Raw genomic sequence first — 22,321 nt, 5'->3', positions numbered from 1 at the left:
CAATCAAATGAATAATTGATAGTGATAAAAGCTTTTCTGGACTGGAGTGGAATGGAATGGAAAGGAATGATGTAGTGCGGTTTGGATTGCGGGGGATAATGCATAATGACGCTTATTAAAACGCCAAAATTCAAATACACGGAATGACATATATATGAGGTGAGCTTCCGTTTTCGGTGATGGTAGGATATCTGACTACATTTTTTAATTTAGGTAACAAAAAGGTTATTGTGTCTAGAAATTCCAGATCTCCGTTTAAAACTTATGCTTCCAGTCTGTTCTCTCCAGCACGTTTTAATCTAATCTAAAACGCATTTTAGTATGCCAGTATTATTATTTTTGCCTTGTATTAAAAAATACAAATAAAAAATATCAGGGAGATCACAAAGGCTAAAATGCGTGTTGATTTTTATTACTCCGTCCCGGACGTGTAGCCTAGGTCGTATTAAATCGTTATTTTTTTGCTCCGTTTCAAAAATCTAGCTATATGATTGTGTTGAATGGTAGGCTACTTATATAGACGAGTTTAATTTGTGTAAATTCGTCTAAGAAACCACAAGCTGTATATTGAGCAGGGGTTGTTTTTACCCCCAAACCCACAATTTATCGGTTTATATTGATGTGCTAGGTTTGTTTGTTTGTTTTAGTTTTTGCTGATGTATCCATTTGCTGTCATCCTAGTCTTAAACAAAGTTAAGTACTTTCTTTATTAGGCTATACGTCCATTGAGGATGGGCCGCGAGCTTGACCCTCTCATAGAGGCATGTGCACTAACTACGCCAGGCTATTCCCCTTCCAATATACTCCATTAATCTGTTTATTTAATTTAAAACTCATATTTCCGATTTTTGAATTATAATTTTATATACAGGTTTGCTCCAGTGTCTGAACGTTGAGATGACGCTGTCAGATAAGGTTCACGCCAGCAAAACGAATTGCTTCGTGACTTTCAGCGTCGGGTATAGACTATAAACCTACTAGGTAACGTATTTGTAAACAACCTTCAAATTGTTTGGTCTTGAAATGATTAGGCTACAATTATATAACGCTTATGTAATACTCAGACTGAAAAATCTAAGAAAGTTGTGCAGTTGGCGACATCAAACCTAATGCATGTTTTCAATATGGCACCGTTCCACATTTAAACAATTTAGCCTATTTGATAAGGCACTTTTAATTCAATTAGTCTGGTTTAAAATTAAAAACACATTAAAATGTCTTGTGCACAGCATTAAAAAAATCCACATAAATCTTAGATTACATAGACATTAGTTTTTCATATGGCATAATTAGGCTAAAACTTAGAGAAAAAGTTTGCTTTTTTGTCCAACTTCCATTGTTCTCTGTGCAGGTTTTATAGACCTTGCAAAGATGGTTAATAAAGTCCATCAGAATAAAGGTTTAGCCACTATTAGGAAATTGGTCAGTAGGAGATGTTAGCCTGTGCACAATACTGAACAGTGAGTGTTATTACCAGTCAGATGGATATTTGCACTGAGGTCATCTAGCTACTATAGACTACACTTTTCTCTGAAAACTACATTTAGTCATATTTGGAGAGGTGAATGCTCCATATATCTTCAGCAGCTCAGTGTGCACTCTCTCACTCTCCAGGCCTGGAAAATGAGTTGGAACAGCTGTTCAGAGGATTAAAATCTGATGGAACCATGGTCTGAATAAACAGAATTGTGGGACATTGTAAAATTAAAGGCACACATACACAAGCACACATTCACCACAACTCACTTGCAAATTCATTCACACGCAAATATGGCTACATAATCATCTCAAATATAGTCTCACTTATTCATTCATTCAAGCTTCTATTTCTTACATATTTAATTACTCTCACTGTTACACACACACACCAACACACAATTTCAAGCAGTTGTCCAGTGCCATGATGCAGATTAGGTCCATGTGGCATTATCACTGGCTTAGTCAGTGTTGCAGGATCTTAGTTTTTTAGGCTGGAACACCAATTACATTTGCACCACTCTGCAGCTGCATGGCAGTAGCTGTCGGCTGGTTGGACAGTGAGCACAATGTGCAGGGCTCACTGGACACTTTTGAATAGAAGGAAAACCTTTTGCAGACCACGTGTTCAGTGGTATTGTATTACTACATGTATTCCAATATTCTACTAGAGCAGTGAATTAAAATATAAAGCATTTTATAAAGCATATAAAGTGCACCTCCCTTCGCCCATATTTCACATGTCCCAGTGAAATGGTGATGGGTTTGGGGGTAATGGTGTGACATTCTAAGAAGATTATGAAGGTAATTCCTTCATAAAAAATGACAAGCTGCCTGTAAAATTCCTAACTTGAAAAAACGGCTGGAAAATTAGGAAGGGCAGGGAAGGGGAAGGCTCTGTGTTCATTGCCCAAGGCAGAGACACCCCTGTGCTGTGCGTTAATGCCAAAGGCAAGCAGGTACCGTGGAGGAAGGCCGTCCGCTGGTACCGGGTCGGACTTGTTTGGCAGCGCTGTAACTGTGCCCGGCGCCGGCGGCAGTGCCAGCCTCGCAAAGGGACATCGTGTTCCTTTTACTTATTCATTGGAGCCGGGGCCTCCATCTTCTCCTGTAGCCTGCCACCATGGCTCCTGTTCGCTTCGTCCACAGGGTCAGTGATGAGAAAAACCTGTAAACAACAAGCTATTGTGATACTCCGTGGTCTCAGATTAACCAAGTTGTGGTCAGTGCCTTTTGTAATTGAGGTTCACAGTTTGTATTGTGTGTTAAAAATAAGCAAGAATGGTTTACATTCAGCAATAAAAAATGCATCTGAACATGGACACATCTAGCTTTATAGAGGGCAGTACATGAGTACATTTTCAGCACATAGTTAGTTAATAAATCCCTAAAGAGCTTTTGTTGTTTTCCTATCAGTGTATTCGCTTGTGACCTAAACAAAGGCAGCCTGAATTGGACGTGTGTTGGCAGACGGGAATGTAGCTTAGAATTAAACATCATTTAGTTTTTTATCTTGAGCTGTATGCAGAGGAGCCCGAATCGATCGCCCCTCGTTTGCTATCTGCACAGCTGTCCCAGTATCCGTGGAGAATGGACTCCTGCTGCTATTGCCATGGGAGTCTCCAGCCAAGAAGAATAGGAGGATATCCAGTGTGTGTGTGTGTGTGTGTGTGTGTGTGTGTGTGTTTGTTCTCCTCCCTTCCCCTTTCGCTCATGTCACTCCTGGCATGGATTAGGCCTTGGCAGAGCCCTGGCAGTGCCCGTAGCTCCACTGCGGCTCTGTGGTTGCTGATATGTTGTGCTGTTGCCATGGTTATGGAACACACACTCGAACACAAGCACAAATTACATAATTGAGTCTGCATATACATATGCCACGAAACCGTATTTTTTTCCCCCGCTTTCTGGATGGAAAGTAAGTAAACGATCAGAGCTGATCAGAGTTGAGATCTCTGGGAGAAACAGAGAAGGCCTTTTGCAAAAGTACAGACAAAATGGCGTCATGTTGCATCTGTTTGATAAATGGGAAGGGCGGTCAGTAACGAGGCTGTGTACCACGTATTTAATCTGATTTGCCATCATTGTAAACACTCGGAAGACTTTTTGGTGTGCCCGTGTCTCTCGCTGGCCATTGTGGCTCTGTTTCAGATGGTTTGCTTAGTGTAGAGGAGAGACTCCAGGCGGGAGGGTGTGGATGGTGGCAGTGGATAGCTCTGCCAGCTTTGGTGTCGGTTTGGCAACACATGGCCCTGTTGCTAGGCAGCTTTTCCTGCTTTGGCTGTCTGCTCCGCCGGTTCCATCTTTGTCTCAGGAGATCGGTTTGCTCTTTGTTTTAGATTAGCACTCTCCCTTGGCCAGAGATGTACACTGGAAGTGTGTGTCTGAATGGGACCGGGGCCCCTGTATTAAGGAAGCAGCCTGTATGTTAGGGTTTACAAGGATGAAGGCTAACGTAATAATCATTCCTCAGCCTCCTGGTTACACATAGCCTTAAGCATAGTGGTGGTCTTATTGAGTGCTATGACTTACATAGGTGAGTTATAGACCAGAGTGAAAGGGTTTTAGGTTGAGGACCATGCCCTTGTTGTGAAGTTCCACAGAAAAGGTGCTCTATGACCTTGTTGCCAATAATAGAAGTAGACACTGTAAATGCCTGACCTATATCTGATACGGACCAATCCTAATATAGTCTCTCCATCTTCGTCAATGACCCATGACAACTGTGAAATCTGAGCGCTCTCTCTCTCTCTCTCTCTATCCCTGTCTGTCTGCATCTCTCTTTCTCAGTCCTCCCTCTCTGTCATTTAAACAGACTCATTTAGAACTGTCTACCCTCATGCATAATGCATGTGAACACACACTCACACACACTCCTACCTCTCACACCTGCACACACTTAAGCACATGGGACGCAGGTGTGCATTCTTGACTCATCCACGTCAATCTGGTGGTGACCATTGACACTGTGTGTGTTTGTGTGTCTGTGTCTGTGAGTGTTGGGGGGGGGTTGAGAAAATTTGACTAAAATGTAATGGGGGCCAGAAAGGCAGCCAGTGTGTCACATGAGCCACATCCTCAGCTGACTCTTAAACCATATGGCAGTGCCCTTCGACCCCTCCGGAACTCTTTGACTATCCAAATGAATTGCCTTAGCATATCGGCGCCCCTTCGCACAACCATAAATAAGTATGTACAGCAACACAAAAGTACAGTGGCGCACTTGACATCAGCAATAGCAGTGATTGGTTCTTGCCACTAATGGCATGAAATCTGTTTGTTTAGTTAATTGTCTATCAGTAAAGGTTTTTGTGTTCTATTTCATAGTTTGTTTTGTAAATAGTACTGTATATGGCAGCACTGTCTGTCTTTGAGTTTCCTTGGCTACTCTTCAGATCTAAAAGGAGTTTGTAGAGTGGGCTAAGTGCTGTAATGAGTGTTGAGAGTTCCTATCAATTGATCTCCATTAACATTATTAAGCCAGAGAAATCACTAATTTAGTGACTATTAGAGGAAGTTGTATATTTTAATTTTCATTCTTAAGTGTTTGTCCGGAGAATGAGAGGAAGAAGTGAGTCAGTCTTTGGGAAACCTTGTCAGGCATTTTAGGGGTTAACCACAAATCAGAGACAGAGAGCTTTCCTGTCTTGGGTCTTGCTGCTAGTGCGGTGGAGAGATGAGGCTGTATCTTGATGATCATTTTTTTGGTGTGTGTGTTCCCACTAAGGTGGGAAAGGGAACATGTCTGATTCCTGGCAGCATGGCATGGCGTCGTGTGCTGTTGAGCTAATACTGCAAGGAAAGAGCGGCCTGCTGCTGACGGGAACAAAGCATGGCTGCTCTCTTCTTCTTCTCTCCCTCTCTCTGTGCAAGCAGGAAGTTGGCCCAGCGCCAGCCGTGGAAAATCTATATGCGGTTGCATAATATAGCATATCTTTACCTCATATGAACCCAGAGGAGGCCCGGCAGCTGTGAGCAAACAGAGAGAAAAGGAGGGAGGGTGTGTGTGTGTGTGTGTGTGTGTGTGTGTGTTTGTGTGTGTGCGCGCTCGTGCGTGCGTCTCTGGGTGTGCATGCGCGCGTGTGTGTTTGAGGGAGAGAGAGAGACTCCTGTGAGCGTTTGCTGGCTGTGGTTTCAGACCACAGGCTGTAGGCCTTTTTGAGACAGCCCCAGTGTAATGTAGCACATTGCAGGGCAGGGATCAGTTTCTGGCTGTTACTGTTCAGCAGTGAACACTGCTCGCCTGTGCCACACACCAGCTGCTGGCCCAGACATTCTAGCAAAAGTTTCAGAAACTTGAAGCAAAGGACAGTTTAGTACTTTTAGACCAAATACTAAAAAAAGAACAAAATCTAGGGTTTCTTTTCTTTGGTACTCTGCATTTATTCCAATTTCTGGAAAACATTCATTTTATGCCTTTTTACAAATCAGCTAACAGTTTTAAGGCCAGGCTAGGTCATGATATCACTGTGCTGGCCTGTGAGAGAGGGAGCATGTGTTAGCGTAGCCCCAGCTGACTTCTCAGAGAAGACTCCACACTTCAAACAGGCAGCCTGAGGCAGAGGCCTGGGCTTTCTCTCCTCAGCCAGCTACTTCATGCACAACTAATAAGACACCCAGCCGGGCTTCTTCCACCTTCCAGACTTCCGTTCTCATGTGGCCATTTCAGATCCTGACAGTGGCCCAATATTCCAGGGCATCCTTATTTTTTTTCAAAGTCCTAAATGAAAGGTTGGTAAAGGTGAAGAAAGACAGAGAAAGCAGCAACCTCCTGTCGGTTTAATTCCGCATTCTCCACAGGCCTGGAATGGTTCAACAATAACATCCCTGCTCGCAGGCACACTCTGCTGCCATCCTGCAGTGGGACGGCATTTACCATGCACACTGAAACGCTCCAAGCTAAGAACAGACCAGGGCCCCCAAAATGAGCAGCCCTGCTGACCTTATATTCTTTCCCATTTAGTTTCAAATGGCTGCACTTGCTTGCATGTGCACTTCCTATCCGCTCCGTAAATAAGAACCTCAGGAGCAGAGTTCACTGCTGGGGTTCTCGGCCATCCACATCACTGTCACATATCCACAAAACATCGCCAAGCCCCGAATAACATACAGAAGCAATGTTGGTGCTTAGGCGTGGATGTTGAGGTTAAGCTTTTGAAATTCAGGTATTGGCTTTGGTTGAAGTGAAGTGCAGAGAATGACGTGGACAGGAAGGAGCCCAGTGGGCTTTTGTCCTTGTGTTTACATGCCAGGACAGTAATGCTAATTTAAGACTCCTCCAGGCTCCCCCTCTCTGGTGCTGACAGCGAATTTGTGACAGAGTGGATTTCTTACAGCTCATTGAGCAGATGAGGATGCAGCCACCAGCAATTAAATAGGGCCATGGATTTGTTGGTGCAGATTTGATATTGGTTGAATCTCGTAATTCTCTCTCTCGCTCGATCTTTCTCTCTCTCTCATTCTATCTGTCTCTCTCTTCCTCACTTGCCTTGTCTTTTTTGTTGCTGTCTTTATGGGCCTTCCTCTGCTCTATCTTTCCTTCTCTCTGTCTCTCTTATTCTCTATGCATCTCTCTCTCTCTCTCTCTCTCTCTCTCCCCCCCCCCCACCTGCGTTTGTTTCAGTCCAGCTGCAGAGCGCCTGACGTAGCTCTGATGAATATGTCTGGAACAGGAACCACATGTGAACTGAAGAATTGCACATAGCAAAGCAACACACATGCTTGCACAGAGTCACGTTCAAACCTCAACCAGTAGAGCATGTGCATCATCTCAAAATCTAGCCTCCTGAGAAACATACTGGCCTGCATACTTCCATTAATATATCTTGAAATTTATAGAGAAATGTTTTTCTTATGGTTGTTGGATTGATTGTACTGTCAGCTTTCTGTTCAGATATTAGGTCCTACCTTTTGATCAACAGTCATCCAGTTTCTTCAATAAGCAAAACACAGAAAACTTCATTTTAGTTCATATAAATGGGGCCATTTAAGTGCAGTTACTTCTTCTGCAGTTACTACTCCGTAGAGAACAAATTTTCTCCCCATCAATATACTACATATTTTAAAAGTCACAATTTGGATACCAAAAAAGAAAACTTGTTTTTGCATGAGGCTATTTGCATTCTCCTCTTTCTTTGCCCTGGAAGCAGCATGTGATTAAAACAGCCGATACGGGCCTATCATATTTCCCTCAGGAGTGGAAGGAATGTGAAATGTATCATAACCATATTATACAGGTTAGGAGGCATTCACTGTGCCAAGATTAGGGCAGTGTGAAGGCTAGAGCAGCGTGAAGACCTAGGCAGCATGGGGACATACGGCCTCCTCAGCCATTATCTGAAAACAACAAACAGCTAGGACCTCTAAAACAGGACCCACTAGCAGCTAGGACTAGAACATAGGAACCACTAGCACCTGGACCAGAAAACAGGACCCACTAGCAGCTAGGACTAGAACATAGGAACCACTAGCACCTGGACCAGAAAACAGGACCCACCAGCAGCTAGGACCAGAAAAAAGAGAAGCTTTCTTCCTCAAAATACATTTGTCGTGAGTGAGGCATGTCGCTAGTGGGACTTTGGCCCGTACAATCCCTCCACTGTTAAAACAATGATGCGGTTGTGCTCCATAACCCAATTACGCCCCTCCAGAGGGAGAGGGGGAGAGATAGACTCCGCTACCAAATCCCATACTTAAGAATCCTGATCTGGGAGCTTAAAGAAAAAGACCTCATTCATTTCCGTCCCACCAAACCTGCGCTTTATGGGTGCAGAAGCGCTTTGGATGCAGCTTGTTGGCTGAGAGGACAACTGTTCAGATGGTCTGGAAATATAGAGGCACCTGATTGGAAGTGCAGGTTGAAGAACAAGGTGTGGTGTGGCATGGTGTGCTGTGGTGGTGGCATTTGGAACTGTCATTTTTTGTTTGCTTTTCCATTTATTAACTTTTCGTGCAAAATAAAAATCCTGTTCATGCACTTGGGGTCCTGGAGCTGCCAACATGGGTCTGTTGAGAAAGATGTGTGGTTTCCTCCAGCCAGTGAAATCTTTCAATTTTAAGGCATACCATTTACATGCTGAGTCCCAGTTGGCCATGGGTTGTCTTAAAGCATTGCCATGGGGAAAGTTCAGCCTCTTGATTGGCTGTTGTTTTGTTTTGTTTACCCCTCCTGCTGCTGTTTGTCGTCATCTTTCTGGTTTCCTGGTGCTACAAGGTTGCTGCATCTTTATTAATCCAGCATGAGGAAGTTTGCTCAGGAAGAGCAGAAAGGGGAAAGGTTGGGCAGTCATATTTACTGACAGGAAAAGGGTGTTCAGGAGTCCCACTCACCTCAAAACACTCAGTGTCCCTTGTCCAGCATTTTCTGTGTCTCTTAAGGAACTTGAAATTATTGTAAGTAATGGTTAGGCACATATTTGTGTCAAGTTACAAGCTCCTCCTTGATGATTTTTCTTTTTCTAGTCCTGAGCCATGTTTATCCCATTGTAGCAAATGACCCCAAAATCCATGAAAGGAATACAGCCTCATCTGGGATTAGTTCAGTTGTTTCTACTGATATTTTTCTGGCAATGTTAAATGTTCAGTTATTAACTTAATCTGACATTAATATAGATTATTCGTGTTAAGACAATGTGAGATAAATTTCCTTGGTTCCACACTGCCTGAATTCCATATAGAACTGGGTGTAGGTCCGTGTATTGCACAGACATATCTCTATGGTGGTCCTTTCCTGTGCGGGGCTTGGTGTGGGTGTGGGTGTGCATGCAGTCCTCACCCCAGTAGTGACACTGGTCTATTTCTCTTTGTGTAGCCCACTTTTTCATGTCACTCTCACTGGTCTCAGTGAAATAGGTTATTAATACAGATAGTTATACAACAGTACACACATACATACATTCACTAATACACACACACACACACACACACACACGCACACACACACCCCCCTTTCATGCATGCTTTGTCTGGCCCACTGCAGACACATATGTGGCCCATGCAGAGCCAGTCAACTCAAGGACACGGTTGCACATAGTTCTGTTTACTTCTTACTTATATACCTTCTTACATGTTTATATATACCCATGCTCCCTACTAAACACAGGAGACATGCAAATATGTCAGACAGATGGGTGAGGATTTTAAGGACATCATAATGACGAAAGGAAGCACGGAAGAAAGAGTGACTAAGGAGAGACGGAGCGAGAAAGAGAGAGAGAAAGAGAGGGTCGTGCCCAGACGTGGCAGAGGGGATCACTAGGGCCTGTGAGTTCGTGGAGATGGTGATAAAGAGTGACAATGAAAGGGTGTAAGAAAAACGAGAGAGAGGGAGAGTGCAGAGCAGACACAAGCAGAGAAGAGACAGCAAGAGCTGGGAGTTGGGGCCGGCACTGAAGCATTTGCATAAAGGGCAGGGCAGAGTGCCCGGCGGTGGAAAGGGTTGGCACCACGCCTCGCAGACTGGCAGAGGGGGAGAGAGAAAAAATAGTAGAGCGGGAGAAAAACGGGAGGGTGGGGGGAGGGGAGGATTTAGTCAATAGTACATCCCTTGTTCTGTGAGAGGAGGGCCTGGCTGCGTTGGCAGCAGCGATGGGGAAACCTCTTGTTTGTGCGCTAGATTGCCCCTTTATGTCTTTGATTGCGACGCGTTTAGCGCTCAGCAACTGTACTGTCTGTTTTGAATCCGTGTGCACACTGGGTGAGAATCTGCACAGTTTCCCTGAAATCAGGAGCCGCACTTGGACACTGTCGGGCAGTATGCCTCCTGCCCCCACCACCCTCTCATCCACCCAGCTCCGATGTCACACAGCCTACAGGGGGCTCACCCCATGGAGTCAGGCTCGGACCCTCAGCACGCGTCTGTCCGTCCTACTGCTCACATCTCCCTCCTGTTCTCCACAAGCACCTGTCATCAACTTTTCACCATGCTCGGATATTTGTTAGCGAACCACCGCATACTCCAGTACTATATGCGAGCACATTCACTCCTGGTTTCTGTGGTTCTTTGGTCATCACAAGCATCAATATGGACGTCATCCGGCAATTTCCAGTGCAGATTTCAGTTGATTTAAGTGAGGTGTCAGAGCAGGGGTTAAAAACAGGTTATGATTGGTTAAGGTTAGGAGGTCTCGAAACTGTTTATACTTGGTGTGGGCTGTGCTTTGTCCATTCAGAACCAGAGTGTTGCAAGGGTGGCGTTGTTAGATGATGTCAGATCTCTGCCGAAGAACAGTGATGGTCAGTGTGATAGTAGATGATGTGAGACAGCCTGACCAAAGGAATGGCTATTTCTCTTTTTTTGTTAATTATATGAATCCAGCATTCATAACAAAGACTCCTTTTTAACTGTTGCATTTCCAGTTTATTTTATTATTTTTTTTATCCAGGCATGTCAAAGTACTGTGTGAAGGCGTGAATAAAAAGGTTGGTGCCGATATGCTGTCCTGATTGTGCTTTCAAAGTTTGCTCTCCTCGCTACCATTCTCCCCAGGCCTGACAAAGCTAAGCCTCGACTTGAATCTCAATGAACATGAACACCAGACCACTGCCAGCCGCGCGCAGTGGCCCATGCAGATAACTTTGTGGTATGTCGAAATCAGACCCAAGTTAAGTAAGCTCGAGATTTCCGATAATGCTGCAATAACAATGCTATCGGCACATCAAAGCAGCTCAGCCAGAAGGAGAATAATAAACAGCCAATAAATTCTACCACTGGAGGTTTCTTTCTTTTTGTCCAGATTTAACTGTGATCTGTAACCCATCATGGCACAAAAGATTTACCCAGGGCGATTAGAGGCAGAGCATCCCTGTGAAGTGGACTGTGTTAGGAAAAACAGATTAATTTCATTTGAATAAATGAAATTAATCTAAAAGATTGCCAGGACATTTACATATAGAGTCGTGCTCATCTTTTCCCTCATAAACCCATTTTTCTCTTGTTATCTATCTCCAGATTCTGAGGTTTTGTCTGTCAGGTCCCGGCCTCTGAATCTGCTGGCCTGAATTAGTGTCTGTTGCAGGTTGAAGTGCTGGGTGGAGATTTTGCACTGATAGTGTGACTCAGGATGCTGGCGCTGCCCCCAGCGAACAAGCAGGCCTGCCTGTGGAGGCTCGAGCAGCCCTCGCCACGTGCACGTGCACACACGCTCTCCCACACACACTCGAGCACACACTCGCGCACACTCAGTCTCACACCTTGTACACACTTGCATGCATGCTCAGAGCAGGGAGGTGGTCCAGAAACACATTCTTAGTCAGCAGTGAGGTGGATGGATTATGGATGGGGGAGCTTAGCTGGTATTACAGTGTTAATTCCAGGCATTGGAGGTGTCCTAAGGTTATAAACTCCCTTTTGGAAAATAAAAACCTCCGGCCATTTTAATTGCCGCAGTGGACTTAATTAAACCCAGATATCTCCATTGCATGCACGCTGTACTTATCTCCTGAGACCAACGGGGAATTTCTTTTTACATAAATCATTTTATCTGTGTGCTACATATAGTTGTGTTTAGACTGCAGTGCAGTACATGCGTACACCCTGCTAGATAAGATACAGAGAAAAAATTCCAACATGCCTGCTATCATAATAATGTAAAGTATAGACTATAAATGATGTTGTCTGTTGACCGTTGCAGAGCCTGTTCAGCACATATATTTCTTTTACTTTAGTCATGGCACATCATGAATGCCATCTGCCCTGCTATCTTCCAACAGTTTACAGAACGGTGTTTGTTTAATATAGTGGTTGCTGTATGGTGTTGCTGTGGTAACCCGGCATGCTGTGCAGTAAATACAGCGTGGCACACCTCAGGTGTTGACTTAAAGTCCTCGTGGTGGGTCTCTGGGGCTGAGCGTTGGCAGGGAAGCTTGTGAATGGTGCACCTGATAAGGCGGTGCCGGCAGTGGGCTTGGAATGTGCGGGACGTGCCTGGTGGCTGTGGGGGCCGTCGGGACGCAGCGCCATGCTGAGCCCTGCCTCTGCTGCCTCCACGCCCACAAATTGCTTGCAGATTTTTCACACATAGTAACATGCCGGTTTGTAAACTGGGGTAATTACAAACAACGCCAAGCACTGCTTCAAAGATCTTTCCGCATCACTGACTCGCCCACGACCTGTGTGTGTGTGTGTGTGTGTGTGTGTGTGTGTGTGTGTGTGTGTGTGTGTGTGTCAGTGAGAGTATTTCTTCTTGGTAAAGTTTTTGGTCTGTCTTCATTATTCCTGGTGTGGAGTTCAATAATGAACTGGGCCAGAGGTAGTGATTAGACTGATTACCAAAGGACATTTACAAGGCTGCTCTCACATGTATTTACAGAAGGAAGAAGGGAGAGGAAGAGAAAGGGAGAGAAAGGGTGGGGAGAGGGTGTGGGCCAGAGACCCCAGAAGAAAGAAAAAACAATGTGCTCTAGCCTTTGGACATAGATAGATGTGGGAAATAGTTCGTTTTCATATGATACCCAGATTACCCTGAACTGAATGACACTTAGGTATGTGGAGTTGAATTGATACTTGGTTGGATTGTTTGCTCACAAAGGAAGAGTCTGTGCTGTGGTAGTCAGCCTGATAGGATGGGGGGTGGGTGACACTATAACGTTTGTGTGGGTGTGGCTGGGAAGAATGAGATGATGTCAGTGTAGCACATAAAAAGTTGAGTGTTTGTATGTTTGAGCTATTATTTAGGTGTGTGTGTGTGTGTGTGTGTGTGTGTGTGTGTGTGTGTGTGCGCGTGCATGCGTGTGCATGCGTGCATGTGTGTGTGTCTGCCTGCCTTGGCCTTTATTGTTTCTGACTCATCTGAGTGTTTGGCTCTCTCTCTGTGGAGAACGCAAAACAGACTTGCAGCAGAATGTTAAAGAGAGGAGGTGCCGACATGCTGCTACGTATTACCTGTGCCAGCACACACTCACACACTCACATACACACCTGCTCCCTGCCTCACACCTCCGCATAATCATCAGCACACAGTCGCAGGATCTGAGCGTAAAAGGGTGTGTGTGTTTGGGTGTGTGTGTTTGTACTGACAGGGGTATGTTCCAGTCTGACAAACTTTGTGGTGGAGGGGATGACCGTGCATTATCCGAGTCTGCTTGCTCTTTGTAGTGGAGTGTTCTTTGCTCTGGCACGCTGGCGTGTCTGGGCTGGCAACCCCAAGACACCATGATCTAGCACATGACTCTTCTGCTTACACCCTCCTCCCAGTCTGGCTCACTTTTACACTGTCTCTCACTTTCACTCTAGGTCTGTCCTGCCTGTCTGCTTCCCTGTGTTTCCTGTGGCCCTGTATTTCCTTTCATTTTTTGAATGAGCCTTCCCTGCTCTTTCACTTCTCCTTTTTTGACATCGTTCCCCCCCCCCCCCAGCCCCCTCTGGCAGGCGTGTGATGGTGGTGTCAGAGGGCAAAGGCAATTGCTGTGGCCCAGTCTTTCTTCCCTGTAGCGTGTCAGGGTCATGGTCACCCCCTGGCAGGATCAGGCACACACAGCGGGCCTCGCGAACCCAGATCACTCTAATTAAGGCCTCCACTGCCCATCACAGCGCGATGGGCAACTGCAGGTCAGAGATGAACCTGGGCAGCTCTTGCTCTCCAGGGCTCAAAGATGTGCCTCAAACATCCTTAAAGACAGAATCATGCTCAGCTGGACCTGTTTCAAATGTGCATTGTCATGGGGAGAAGGCGTGGTAATTTTCACTTTCACAAATAGGAGCCTGTTTTTAGAACGTGTGACCACATCATTCCACACTAACAGATATGCATGAAACATAACTTTTGCGCTATAATTTTTAATAATGTGATTTATAAATGTGACCGCATACTACCTTCTTTCCAAGTCAGTTAGGTGTACTGTTTGCAGAAGCCTGTTTCTGTGCAAGTCCAAGTTTTGCTTCTGAAGTGTTTCTATTAACAAATCCACAATGTTTGGTCGGAGCGCTCTGCTGTACTAAATTAACCTATGGTATAAGGGGGCGTGCGAATTTTAAAACCAAAATTACTTGCTCGGTATTTTGTCATCAACTCGATTTTTCAACAAAACGGACACTATTCTGCCTTTACTCGTAATGCATTAAGTTAATGAATTTCCGTTTTGTGGGGAAACGTTTGAAATTGCTGTTTGAGTTTGTCCTCTCTCCCAAAAGAAACAGCTTGGGTTCAGATATTGTCCGCTCGCTGTTAGATTTTGTTGGATGTTGGTGAATTTTGCGAAGTGAACATCGCAACCATTTGTGGTCGAGCCCCTGCTTTTCTTGACAGCTGACTTTACTATATGATGAGGATGCGCGTCTCGTCAAGAGTGCTCCCTAAATATTTTATTCCTGGAGATTATCCTGTCAATGAACACAGAGGTTTTCACCAGGAACATCTGTTTAATCCACTTATTGTCAAACAAATTCTGTGTATGAGTAAAATATAACCAACAGCAGGTTAAACATACTGACGAATTGATGCTCATGTGGACGCTGGACTGAACAGTGGCTGAACACACGACTCATGGCATGCCAACAGAACGACGTGCAAAATGCTTCTTCACGCAGCAATTGTTGCACGCGTGTCGATTAAGCAAACAAAACAGAATATCAAAGGCTAGCTGATGAAGTAGAGGATACGACGAAGACGACGATCTCGCAGTCAACATGATTCTTTCTGTTTGAATTTGAACAGTGCACTGTCATGGCACAGCTTATGAAAAATAAACATTGCATTAAATGAGATAAGTAACCGAAAGTAAAAAGATACTGTGATAAATGCTGAGGCCCATAAAAATCCCTCTTATATTCTAAAATATAATGTTCTTATAGGCTATTTATTTTTGACAAATCATGTGACTAAACAGACCGAAGTAGAATGTATCTTAGCGTTATAAAAACAGATATTTCTTTCAAACAGCTATAATATGTGGTAGAGATCCAAATAAATGCCTCAGTAGTTTTACTAATTTTGTTTAACTTTGTTATGGACACGTGCTTTACGATAATATAAAGCATTTACTGAAGGCTTAGTATGCAGTTTTGCTCGAGGTCAAGCCTTAGCAAAAAAAAAAAAAAAAAGATTCCAGTAGGAGTTAAAATCATAGTCGGTAATTATGAAAGGTATACTAGTTTGAATTCGTTTCAAAATGATATTAGTGCTTTGATATTTGTGCCTTAAGAATTTACACCAAACGTTCATTGAGGCCCTTAAATTCCAACGTAATATTAAGTAGGCAGTAAGGTTTTTTTAATCAAGTAACAATTACGTACCAACTGTACTTAACGTTATTGAGGGTTTTTACATTGAACATTGCGCATTGACATGAACTGAATAAAGTGCGCCACAACCTTTCGCGAGTTTCTGGGATTGTCTGAGTTCATTTTCGCTGAAAGAGTTAATTTGGCTCTTGGCAAAGTCTGCAGAACGCTGCTTAGGCCTACGCGCAGAGAATCCAGACTAACCGAGACAACAAAGCTTTTCCTTTTACACTTCTGCGAAACAGAACAGTTATGCTCACCCATTATATACATACATTTTACCGCTTTCCTTGAAGACTTTAAATTGAAAGTATAGTCAGTAGAACTGCTGTAAGAGGGTGTGTTTTAGGATATTGATTTAGGAGACTACTGCAACGAGCGAGTTCGTTTGTGGCAAGTTTTATCAAAGAAGCGGACTGGTCTGTCATGGCCTTCTCGTGTAGCACGAGGCGACATATTTTTGTTTGGCTCACTTTTGAACCGATTCCTCTCGTCGCAGCATTAGACAAGCTTGATAGGCTCGATAAACCAGGTTAAATGATGGCGGATCTTGAAAATGTAGAGTTACTGTTAATTTGCATGAGCCGCCAGTGAGAAACTGGTGGGAGAGGTGAAGGACAAATTGAGTATTCTCATTTAGATGGTACACTACTTTTGCATACATTAATAGCATACATTTCCATTTTTATTCTTAAATATTTTATATTCTTTAATGCATGTTATCAAAAATATGTTCCATTTTACAAAATAGGTACAAATTAAGAACTGACAAACTAAAGATTATAAAAAATTATAAAGTTATGATCAATAGTAACCAATATAATCATTTATTAAACGTAAGCAATACCATCTGTCCCCAAATCTCATTTGATGGGCTAAACTAAACTAAATTTTAGAAGGCAATAGCACGTAATGTTTGACTCAAAATATACCAGTACTCTAGCAGGTTAATATATTATATTTGACCGTATATTTGTATTATTATAGATTTTGAGCATAAGTCCTAGAATATGACAGTGTTGTACGCTGTTTTTGCTTTGAGCTAGTAAAAGATTAACGTAGGCCATATTCTTTCCATTTTAACAAAAGCGTAATTTCTCTCTGTGCATATGGATTTTATGCCAGGAAAATATATTAGCTAATGAGTTTGGCCACACGAGAGATTTTTTTGCAGGCTATGAAATGATTCACTTCGTATACATTATTCAGCATTGTCCATGCCTGGGACTTGAACACATTCTTTCCCGGCCAAATTGTAATTTAGCTGCATTTATTTGTAGGTGTTTGTGTATATTTCTGTTATTATTAATTGGAGCCGGATTTTACCGACTGTGACAAAGTAACACAAATGGTTCGTTGGTGTGGAATGCCAAGCCGTCTTTCCAGCCCGCTCATTTCCATCCGGAAGCTGGCAGACTCTTGCTAGATGATGTCTTGTCTCTTTTTAACCATTAATATTGTAAGTGCAGGGTAAGGAAAAAATACTGCCTGTTTAATTGAGTTGGCAAGGAACTCGAGGTCTTCAGAGTCGCTGGCCAAACTGACGGACCGGCCTAGACACTTGAGGCATGAATAACGGATGTGATCTCTTGTCGCCCTCTTGATGTTATTTGGTGGCAATTTAGAAAGATTTTAAGATTTGATTCGTCTTCTATAATCAATAATAGGCCTTAATGTAAGATTATCGAGCACGGCTGCTCTTAGTTTGCAGATCGAGCTGCGTATTGAGAAGGTGGTAGAGGCTTTTTGCCTTACGCCAGCCATTAGCTTGTGTCACATTGGTTTTTCCTGTAGATAATTTTTTTCTCTATTTAAGCGTGGAAATAGAAAACCTCAGATTGTTATACCTACAAAGTCTAAGATAAGGACATTTCCTAATTAAAAATTAAAGTTATGTTATAATTTGTAAAAAAAAAAAAAAAAGTTACAGGTCTAACACATCACAATAAATATTATTTGCAATTTATTTCCAAATAAATTATGGGCTAAATTATTTCTGTAGTTTCTCTATAGCGGTTTAACTGCTCCATATTTTAATTGCAGAAACCATAACAGCAATAGGTAGCATATTTATTTTTAGCTCGACAGTATATTGGTGATGTATTTGAATTGAGACCTTTATATACATTTAGCTACAACCTATCAATACACAGGAAATGTATACATTTGTATAAAACTGGCGGTTATGTGTGTAGCAGAAACGTACAGCTGTCTACCTACCGCAATTGTTGGAGAGGCTAGTAACCCCAGCAATTCCCTCGCGTTTAGGCGGCTTTTTTTTTTTTTTTTTTTTTTTTGCAGGCTTGTCATAAACAGTCGCGAGTTTCAGGCGTAGTTCGGGTCTGCTCGCGGACTGGAGCGCTTCCTGCCCTTTAGCTGTCAGTGACTGCCCTGCTGGCCGGCCGAAGAGCCTGCGCAAATGCTCCAAGACGCTTCCTGCACACTAAGCAAGTGGAATGTATAGTCGCTTCTTGACGCTGAGCAGCGTGAAAGCCTGGCAACATCACAGCTGAAAAGCATGCATCATACGAAAGGTTAAAAATAAATAGACCAAGAAAGAAACCTCAAGCCATCTTCGACGTGTTTTGCTTCATGTCAAAATAAGAGACATGTTATTGACTTCAATCTAAAATGTATACCTAAAATGTCAGTTTCTTTTATGTATTTATTTATCTAATCTATTTATTTGTTTATTTATTTTTGGAATTTTGCCAGTTCTACGTGCACTTCCCCGGAACAAGATACTGGCGCTAAAATCACAAAGAACTTCAAAAGCACATACTGCTCTGGTCCAATTAATCTCACAGTGGTTCTGGCAACACTCAAGGAAGTCATTAAAGACTGTATTTCATACAGAAAGCAGATTATTTGTTTTACATATGGGTACTGTCTGTATCTGAACCGACTGCATTCATAAACAAATGCACCTCACCTTAGGTTCTGCTTCAATTAGCATCTTACAAAAGACCTCAAGCAGGTGCTGTTTTTGACACATTGAATCCTGTTTGAAAGAGATCATAGTAATGAAGAGGTTTAAGGTAAACAAGAGGGATGTTTGCGTTGTGACAGGTGGATTTGTATAGCGGCTATTATCGCTGCACCCTTCAGCTGGTGCGGCGCATATCCTGTTTGATTCGAGGGCTATTTATTTGCATGTGTATGATAGTCTGGCATTTGAAACCCAGGCCGAGGTTGTGGATCTGTGGCTAAGGTGGGATCCAGTGGTTGCAAAATGTACACCGGCAGCTACCATAACAAACTCCACTTTGGCTTGGAGAAGGAGTCTATTTTTAACGCGCCATTCCACCTTTTTTCCCCCCCTTCCTTCTACGATCACATTTACATCTGTCAATTTCGCCTGCTTGTTTAGAAAAGCCATGTTTTTGCGTACAGTTAGTTATTTGTGCTTGCAGCCGAACCGTTCCGTAGCAACTCGGCCTGTAAATTCAGGAAACGGAAGCATATGGTTTGTGTCCTCTGTCGGACGTTTGAATGAGTAGTTCATCTGCCGTGTCCGAATTGGACCACTGCAATTTAGTTTTGTATTCTAGAGACAGAGCAGTCTTTATATTGTTTCTGATCTGAAAACAAGATGTAAATGGTTCTGCGAGAACAAATGATTTCGTGTTGCTAGATCTGTAGCCTTTATCACGATTTTTACCGCTATGTAAAATTCCAGATGTCTTAAGTCATCTAACTAACAATGTAATATAATACAATACAATACATAGAGAGGTAATAAAATAGTAAAACATTTAGTGTAGTAGGCCTATATAAGCCTTCCACAGAAACAAAACATTTTGGACATACTCACACACACAAATACACCACCAGTAGCTTTTCAGTCAGGTTATGCTATGGCTAATTAAAAATAAAGCTTATGAAAAGTCAAATTGATTTAATAGTGGGTTGATTTTGGCTCTGGTCTTGGATGTGCATAGAGATGCAGCCTATTATAGCTTCAGTCCAGCACATGCATTAAAAATGTGCATATTGAAAATCCTCTCTGGCTGTCACTCCTCTCCCCTCGACTTCCTCCCACAGCTAAACAGCACTCTGATAGATCAAACCATCTCCACATGTAGACAGACCTCTGGCAAACGCACTGTGGCCCTCTCTGCTGTGTGTAAACAAAGGCACAAATCAATACAAATTCTGTTACCTCAATCTTGCATGTCATTCCTGCAGATAGTAATGACAGCATTGTTGGGACATTGTTCCATAGCATTGTTGTTGAATGCGAAAGTACCAAGACACACTCAACCGTAATGGTAGCTTCCGCCGACAGGACGTGCATGGATGGGTGACAGAGAGGAGCAGAAACTGCTAGTGTCCCTGTCCCTGGGCCAGTCTAGTAAAGCCCTGCTTGTTTGCTGCTGCGGTGGACAAGCACGGCATATGTTTGTTTTTAAATGGGAGATGCGCACACCAGTGCTGGGGAAGACGGGGTGCCTCACACTCCCACGCCTTTGTTTCAGGGCGCTAAACCCAGGAGCAGCTGCCGGGTGCAGGCTCGGCCGGGAGTTTTTGGGAGCTCTGTGCTCTTTCTCCCATCATCCTGTGCCAAGGTGGCATTACGCAAGCTGGGAGCGGGGGTGGGTGGCAGTGGGGTGGGGTGGGGTGGGGTAGGGGAGTGAGTGTGTGGTGTGTGTGTGTGTGTGAGAGAGAGGGGGGGGGGGGGTCGGGTTGTCAAGTCGAGGGCCGCTATGACAGGAGAACGAGACTCCACGCTGGTGATGGGATTGGTGTGTGAGAAGTGTATGTCTGCTGAACTTTACCTCTGTGGCAGATAGGAACTTGTCACATTGGCAAACTGTGTCCCATCGGGCCGGACAGCATACTCTTAACCCCCACCCTCTTTTCCCCTCCCTCTCTCCCTCTCTCTCTCCACCTCCTCCGCCCCGCTTCTCTTTTTCCCTCCCTTTCAGCTCGAGAAGCGAACGCATTGGCTGGGCTACAGGCATCTTGTTGCCAAATAGGTGGGCCCTACGCACGTTGGCAAAGACTCAGGCAATGGTTAGGGAAGGAGCACAGCACGGGCGAGAGAGTGAGCGAGCAAGCATGAGGGAGCGAGAGAGAGAGAGAGAGAGAGAGAGTGAGTGAGTGAGAGAGAGAGAGTGAGTGATCAAGCAAGCACGAGAGAGAGAGCGAGCGTTGGAGAGAAAGAAAGGAAAAAAGAAGCAGCACTCGGGTTTGCCAGCGGTCGTACAAGCTCGTCCAACACTGATTCGACTCTCTTTTTTTTCCTGCCCATATTCTGCGCTTCGCTCTCGCCAGCTCCCTCCTTTGCAGGAGTGTGTATGTATGTGCGTGCGAGAGGGAGCGTGTGTGTGTGTGTGTGTGTGTGTGTGGCTTTCTCTTTCTGAGTCTTCTGCTGGACTCAGAGATCTAAGCAAATACCACTACCAATTACGCTTTGCCAAGGATTTTTTTTTGTCCGGCTTCATTAAGTTTTTCTTTGTTTTTATTTTTTCTTTTTTTCTTTTGGAAAGCGTGAAAGCAGTGTTTATTTAGACTGTGACTTCACCAGTTGTTCTACTCGCGCATTTTTTTGTCTCTTACCTTACTATTCACATTTTTTCTCTGTATTGTTTTTCCAAATTTGATTTCCTTCTTCTTGATTTTTACCAGATTTTTTTTTCTACAGCAATGACCTCTTTCTAAACAGGGGATGTTTTTTTAAAAATTATTTGTTTTACATTTTTTAATGATTAAAAATATTTTTCGTCCTTTTCTTCGGTAGCATCTGGAGCTTCCTCAGAGTTCTTCCATTTTTTTTTTCCAAGTTCTTTCACTTTCTGCCAAATTTTGTGGTCTCTGCCAAACCAGCAGTTGCTTTGGCGGCAGTCGGCTAAAGACTGGTGCAGGCGGTGTCTTCATTTTTTTTTTCTATGCTCCCCATTCTGAACGGCGTGCCAAATTTATGATGAGAGTGCAACATGGTAACTATCAGGCTTTCTCGTTCTACCTCTTTCTGCAGTGTGGGTTTGATGGTGGAGCCTGCTTCCTCATTCGTAGCGATCTGAACATGCCTGGACTTCTGTCGTGTGCTAGCAGCCCGGCGAGAGGTTGCGATGGCCGCCGGTCTTGAAGCGGTGCAATTTAAGCGTGGTCTCGTGGTGGCGAGGGTTGGCGGCGAGGGGCTGGAGCACGGTGGCCCTGGCATGGGGGTGCCGTGGCGCGGGTTAAGCTTTGTCACAGAGCGCTGTATGCTGAAGGTATTCCTGCCCAGCTGAATGGGGCTTCTGTTGCCGCCGGGATCGCCAAACTTGTCTTGGCCTGACCTGACTGGAGAAGGCTGCTCGCACTGAATCACTGAACTACGGAATTCCGTTACACGCTCAGTGCTTCTAAAATGGTTAAACTATTTTTAAAGCAGCCTTAAATTAAATTATGATTTAGAGCTGTTATTTTTATAATCCAAGTAACAAGGCCTTTAAGTGAATTTTGCTTTAGAATTCATCGGAAATATTAGCTATATGATCATAACTTTGGAGTGCTTAAAGTGTTTTTATTAATCTGATTTTCACTTGTTTCCTAACGTATTCAACTCAGCTTGGTCAGTCGTTCCCAGGCATTGCTCTTCAAACTGCCTTTCCGTTCCATCGTTACTGTGTTTGTTTTTCCACT

At 43.7% G+C, this 22,321-nt stretch overlaps 1 protein-coding gene and 1 long non-coding RNA gene across 15 annotated transcripts in view; one reads left to right on the top strand and one right to left on the bottom strand.

The window, feature by feature from the left end:
* nfixb (nuclear factor I/Xb) overlaps nucleotides 1–22,321 on the top strand; it is a 107,047-nt gene that overhangs the window by 14,735 nt on the left and 69,991 nt on the right. For 4 of the 14 annotated variants that reach the window (XM_035526151.1, XM_035526123.1, XM_035526188.1 and 1 more), the window contains exon 1: nucleotides 21,666–21,909. The exons of 4 other annotated variants lie outside the window; for them this stretch is intronic. In XM_035526151.1, the coding sequence (XP_035382044.1) occupies nucleotides 21,766–21,909 (144 nt within the window). In that variant the 5' untranslated portion in view covers nucleotides 21,666–21,765. Of the gene's footprint in view, nucleotides 1–20,802; nucleotides 21,634–21,664; nucleotides 21,910–22,321 lie in introns of those variants that run through there. 6 more of the 14 variants (XM_035526134.1, XM_035526112.1, XM_035526177.1 and 3 more) reach the window with 5 other exon arrangements.
* Nucleotides 1,122–18,115, bottom strand: LOC113575202. Its single transcript, XR_003410389.2, has 3 exons — nucleotides 17,912–18,115; nucleotides 2,440–2,644; nucleotides 1,122–1,616 (listed from the first exon to the last, which is right to left on the bottom strand). It is a non-coding gene; the product is annotated as an uncharacterized LOC113575202 (long non-coding RNA).

This window comes from Electrophorus electricus, chromosome 1 (assembly GCF_013358815.1).
Source record: "Electrophorus electricus isolate fEleEle1 chromosome 1, fEleEle1.pri, whole genome shotgun sequence".
NCBI classification, from domain to species: domain Eukaryota; kingdom Metazoa; phylum Chordata; class Actinopteri; order Gymnotiformes; family Gymnotidae; genus Electrophorus; species Electrophorus electricus.
Note: the sequence above shows the minus strand (reverse complement) of the source record. Positions and strands in the feature narration are given on the sequence as shown.